This window comes from Bubalus kerabau, chromosome 8 (genome assembly GCF_029407905.1).
Source record: "Bubalus kerabau isolate K-KA32 ecotype Philippines breed swamp buffalo chromosome 8, PCC_UOA_SB_1v2, whole genome shotgun sequence".
Taxonomy (NCBI): Eukaryota; Metazoa; Chordata; class Mammalia; order Artiodactyla; family Bovidae; genus Bubalus; species Bubalus kerabau.
In genome coordinates, this window is record NC_073631.1 from 34688385 (window position 1) to 34694537 (window position 6153).

The 6153-nt window shown below is 37.6% G+C and overlaps 1 protein-coding gene across 6 annotated transcripts in view; it reads left to right on the plus strand.

Moving 5' to 3' along the window:
* The window catches only part of KLHL7 (kelch like family member 7), a 56890-nt gene that overhangs the window by 47477 nt on the left and 3260 nt on the right, over nucleotides 1-6153 (plus strand). For all 6 annotated transcript variants that reach the window (XM_055589987.1, XM_055589985.1, XM_055589984.1 and 3 more), the window contains 2 exons: nucleotides 189-429; nucleotides 2982-3183. In XM_055589987.1, the coding sequence (XP_055445962.1) occupies nucleotides 189-429; nucleotides 2982-3183 (443 nt within the window). The remainder of the gene's footprint in view (nucleotides 1-188; nucleotides 430-2981; nucleotides 3184-6153) is intronic.

A 6153-nucleotide genomic window follows, 5' to 3' on the forward strand; every position in this document is an offset into this window, starting at 1 on the left:
ATTAACCAACATTCTGAAGAAGAAATCACACAAAATTAGGTAATAGTTTCAAGAAAGCCCAACATTCTTATATATACTGATAAACTAACATATTCTTATGTTTTGTATGTTCTCAACTGTATCTTTGCTTCCTCCTTTTCAGTTATATTTTTCCGTCATTGAAAGCTTCCTGTCCTTTCCTATTACAGGATTATAGCTGGACAGACATCCGCTGCCCCTTTGAAAAACGAAGAGATGCAGCATGCGTGTTTTGGGACAATGTAGTTTACATTTTGGGTGGCTCCCAGCTTTTCCCTATAAAGCGAATGGACTGTTATAATGTCGTTAAGGATAGCTGGTATTCCAAACTGGGCCCTCCAACACCTCGAGACAGCCTTGCTGCGTGTGCTGCAGAAGGCAAAATTTATACATCCGGAGGTTCCGAAGTTGGTAAGGACTTATTTAGTATTTGTATTTGTGCTTTAAAGCCAAGTGTATATATAGGCTTTTATATCTAAATAAAGAGTTGGTATTATTTGTCCAGATACTTTTTGACATAATTGAAATACATAGCTATCATATTTTAGAGCACATTTCCTTGAAGGTTTTACCTTAGTCTATATAAACCATTAAGAGAACTTCATCTTAAATTATGTTAATTATCCAGTTTCTGTCATGATAAAGCTTTCGTTGACGTCATCTGGATTTGAACTTCATTGGTGCCATGTGGATTAGTTATTTTATATACCTAATCTTGGAGGAGGGCATGGCAACCCGCTCCAGTATTCTTGCCTGGAGAATCCCATGGACAGAGGAGCCTGGTGGGCTGCGGTACATAGGGTCACAGAGTTGGCCGTAACTGAAGTGACTTAGCACGAATGTACACATGCATACATGTTGTTTGCTTTAAAGATTTCAGAGTGTGGCTTACTTGTAGACCCTTTAAGATCTCTTTATTACAGTCAAGCTTTTAAAATCTATTATCTTTGCTTTTTTTGTATCAGGAAAAGGTAAGACGAATCTTTTTCATTTGCTTCATGCTTTCACTTTTTAATGTAAGACTGGTAATGGTATCTTGGGCTTTTTGATCAGAATGGGGTGTGGGTATGGGTATAAAAGCCATTCTCATTGATAATTTGCTAGTGTCTACTAGTGTTCCTTTTCTAAATGAAAAAAATTTCTAAATGAATATTCTACGTGCAGACTAGATGCCTATTAGCTTTTATATGCTTTCATCTTTTCAAATAATTTCTTTAGCTAAATAATGGGCTTATAAACAAAACTAGGAAGACCAAGTAACCATAAGATATGGAATTTAAATGTTAGTCTTTTTATTTTCTTTGATGATTTTTATATTAGCCCAAAGAATGTTTTACTTTTGGTCAGCATATTTATTTTTTACTCCCCACCCCCAAATGTTTGTAAAATGAATACAAGAAAGGTTATAGTTTCTAAATGTGACTTTAGAAGGTGACCTTTCCCCTCTTTAAAAGCATTCTTCACAGAATGTCTAATACAGTATATTTGAAATAACAATAAATCCTAAATATAGTAGGAAGTGTTTTATAGATATACTTTTTGTAGAAAGTATAGTAGATAACTTCATTTCTTCATCATTTACTCTACTTAGTTTTTCACTCAAATAGTAACTTTTTTGGTATCTACTATATACTGTGTCGGAGAAGGCAGTGACACCCCACTCCAGTACTCTTGCCTGGAAAATCCCATGGGCGGAGGAGCCTGGTAGGCTGCAGTCCATGGGGTCGCTAGAGTCAGACATGACTGAGCAACTTCACTTTCACTTCTCACTTTCATGCATTGGAGAAGGAAATGGCAACCCACTCCAGTGTTCTTGCCTGGAGAATCCCAAGAACGGGGGAGCCTGGTGGCTACCGTCTATGGGGTCGCACAGAGTCGGGCACGACTGAAGCGACTTAGCAGCAGCAGCAGCATATACTGTGAATTTCCCTTGTGTCAACTGACTGAATCTACTAGATTGGAAATGTTTAAAAAGTTAAAAAGAAGTTATTGTTAGTCATGATATTACTTCTTCCATTTGGTATTCTTTGATCTTTGCTCTTTGTAGGCTTTGGTTTTGATAGAGAATTACAAGGGTGCTGTTGTTTTAAACATTAGAAAAGTCGAGAAAACTTGGAGATAAGCCATACTTTCATTAAGTTCTAAATTTTTTTTTCTTGGGAAAGAAAAACACACTTGACCTTTAATAGTATCATTTCTAAAAAAAAACCTCTTTACTGAGCTCCTGTAATGTACAGAAGTTGTAAAACAGGATGAGTGTGTTTTACCATTAAAATGTATACTCAAAGAGCACCAGAAACATACAACAATGCTATGAGTGTATACTTAAGAAAGGACTGGCATGATTTCAGAGCCTACTTATACAACAATATTCTCTACACAGCTGATAACAGTGAGGGAGAATAATTTTGTTAATGATGCAGTAGCTATTCTAGAACATTACATGACAATCCTTAGGATACTCTCAAATAGTAGGTTTATAATTTAAGATATGTATTTGCCATCTGTAAACAGCTGTTTTTCTCCTCTATAGAAACATTTGAGGTTGAGTTAATTCCTATCATGCATAACTGGGCTGGAAGACATACATAACGTTTCTTACTTAATTTGAAAATCTTTTGAAATCAAACCAGTTTCTTTTCTTAAAGTTTAATTACCAATTAACCAATTAGCAATTACCAAGGATCTCTGACAGATCCTTTTTTGAATATTTTCCAAGGTCTCTACAAACAAGGGTAGCTTTTTCTTAAACTATTTCTATGTTTGGCTGCTGTTGTTGCTTGAGAATAGAAAAGACTCTACAACCCTCAAATCTTTCCTGTAGGAATTAATGATTCATCCTCAGTCAGCTCATTCCAAGCTCCCTCCACCACCACGCCCCCCACCCACCCTCGCCACACACACACACACACACACACACACACACTCTAAGCTAATCAAGACGGGGTCCTTTTCTTTTACAGGAAACTCAGCTCTGTATTTATTTGAGTGCTACGATACGAGAACTGAGAGCTGGCACACGAAGCCCAGCATGCTGACTCAGCGGTGCAGCCATGGGATGGTGGAAGCCAATGGCCTGATCTATGTTTGTGGTGGAAGTTTAGGGAACAACGTTTCTGGGCGCGTCTTGAATTCGTGTGAAGTCTATGATCCTGCCACAGAAACGTATGTATCGTCAATTTAAAAATCTTACTTCACTATTAACTGTATTCTTTAAGCTCCAAGGAAGAAAATCTTAAAAGGCAGAAGGAACCCAACAGAAGAATTTTGTTCTTATATTAACAGTGTATTAATACATACACTTTAGAATGTGCTAGGTTCAGGGGCATGTGTATACGCTGGACCCTTCCTCTACACCTTAAGAAATGGCTTGACCTTGTATCTTGTGGGAGCCCCTCTCTTTCTTTCCTGCTTGTGCAATAAATAAATGCCTGAGGATGAGCAAATATGACTGATTCATCAGATTCAAAATGCCTTTTTTTTTTTTTTTAGATATCAGGAAGTGTAGAGAGGGGAAAACAATGTATAATCAGTGGTATTATGAATATTATATATTGGTTCATAGCTTTAATGAATGATAGCCCTAAGTATAATTTTTTTTTTTTTTTTTTTTTGTAATTTGTGCTTACTAAGGTATGTTTGGATTCACATTTATTAAATAAAATTATTCTTCATCAACTGGGAAGTAAACTCCTTTTTAAAAAGCAAAATATAAAGAAATAAATGGTTAGCCAGTTTTTCTGATCTTGTTAATGCCAGAACCCATCCAGGACAGCCAAAGGAAATGCACTAGTTATTGAATAGTGGGAGTGGTGGTAAGTATAGTGTAATTGACTAATGAGAAAATGAACACAGGTGATGGTACTCCAGTCAGACTTTTATTAATAATCAGAAACATACATAGACCTTTAATAAGAAAATTCACTTGTTCATTTGAAAGGATTGTTCTTCCTTTACCAGAAAAAGTTATTGGGTAAATATGTTCAACTTAAATGTTATGCCAAAGAACTGCACCAAAACTCTTGTGCTCAAGGTTTGTATTTAGAAAATACTGCCGGGCTACAGAACATACAAGTCTTCTACTCTAGCTATTGCTTTTTTTAAGTTAAGAGTAAGCATTTAATTATAAAATATGATTGTCATTTGCAGCTGTTTGTGCTTCCCACCTACTTTGGAAGGATTTAAGGAAGCAAAACCATCAACTCTTTTCCCAGACAGAAGTGCAGTTGCAGTTGTTCTTCTCTCATTTCTTGCTCTACTAGTCTCCCATGTTAGGAACAGAATTGCAAGAAGCTTATCTTGAAACTTGGGGCTTCCTTAGTAGCTCAGACAGTAAAGAATCTGCCTGCAATGTTAGAGACCCAGGTTCAATCCCTGGGTTGGGAAGATCCCCTGGAGAAGGGAATGGCAACCCACTCCAGTGCTTGGGAAACCCCATGGACAGAGGAGCCTGGACGGCTACAGTCCAAGGGGTCACAAAGAGTCGGACACGACTGAGCAACTAGCACTTCTATCTTAAAACTTATCTTTTGCTAAAGTGTTGAGACTAGGAAATCTCTTGAGATTATCAAACTTAATACTTCTCAATGGTTTTTAAAAATGTACCTTTGTACTGGCCAGGGTTCACTGGGGATACCCCTTATCCTAATCCTATCGTCCAGCCAGCCAGTTAGCTATCCAGCCCCTCTTGTCCTAAACAGTAGGAGCAGGGCGTATACAGATGGTCCTCTCTCCTGTATCAGTCTCTACTTTGCCTCCCATAAATTCTATACTCAGAAAGCATACAGGTTGGAAAACTGTAATCTCATTCACTCTGCTGCCTAATTATTGTTTCATTTCTTAGAAAGGTCTTAAAAGTTAAAACCCATACCATATAAACTCCAGGCTTCTGAATTTTGAGATCTGTATTTCGGCAGTATCAGTGTAAATCAGTATATTCTTGTTCATTGTAGTGGGGGAAAAGTATAAAGGAATCTACAACATTAATATTTTTTTAAAAAGCTAGGTGAAATAATCAGTTTGGGGAATATTTTTAAATTTACACAACTCATGTATTAAGCTTGTGTATTAAATTTGAATTCTGTATATTTTCTATTATATTTAAATTCCCTAAATTTTCCTAAGTGAAAAGCTAGTGTAAATTCTCTTATATCATAAAGAAGAAAGGGGTACGTGTATTGAATTTTTCCCAGATACTCTGTTTAATGCGCTTTGACAGCTCTCTGAGTGCAGAGCCTGTCAGAAGTCGAGTACAGGCTCTCCCACTTCTGAGTTGTACACTGACCTTTTCCCCTGGGGGGGCCTGTGTGTTTATCCTGAAAAATGGGAGGTCTTTAACCAAATGCTCGGAAAATGAGAGTAGTGTCTGTCAGAACTATTTTTAAAATAAACCAGAAGTATGTAAATATAAGGCTACAAGAGTTGTTGATATTTCAGAGTTCTTCATTATGCTCTAAAAAGAAGAGTTACAAATAACCATATTAGAGAGTTATACTTATGCCAGATTCCCTTGCCCCCTTTTTTTTGTGGTTGTCTGGAGCCTTTTGATTTATATCACCCGTTAAGAGCACCACCTGCACAATCCCAGGTGTCAGTTATATATCTGGGAGTTTAGGCAAAGAGATTGAATCTTATAGAAAAAGTAACAAAATGGTGTGTGTAAAGCTACCTGAAAATTATTCTCTGACATGTGTCCACATTATATTCTCAATCTCATTCTTTATAATAGAGCCTGTGAACACAGCAGTGTGCTAATAAGTTATTAAATGTGACAAAATGATAGTAGTACTTTAGTTACTGCTGCTGCTAAGTCGCTTCAGTCGTGTCCGACTCTGTGCGACCCCATAGACGGCATCCCACCAGGCCCCGCCGTCCCTGGGAGTCTCTAGGCAAGAACACTGGAGTGGGTTGCCATTTCCTCCTCCAATGCATGAAAGTGAAAGTGAAGTCGTTCAGTCGTGTCTGACTCTTAGTGACCCCATGGACTGCAGCCTACCAGGCTCCTCCATCCATGGGATTTTCTAGGCAAGAGTACTGGAGTGGGGTGCCATCGTCTTCTCTGACTTTAGTTACTAGAGCGGCCTAAAAGTTCTAAGTGTTTATTTAAAGATGGATGTGTGAATCCATAGGCTAATT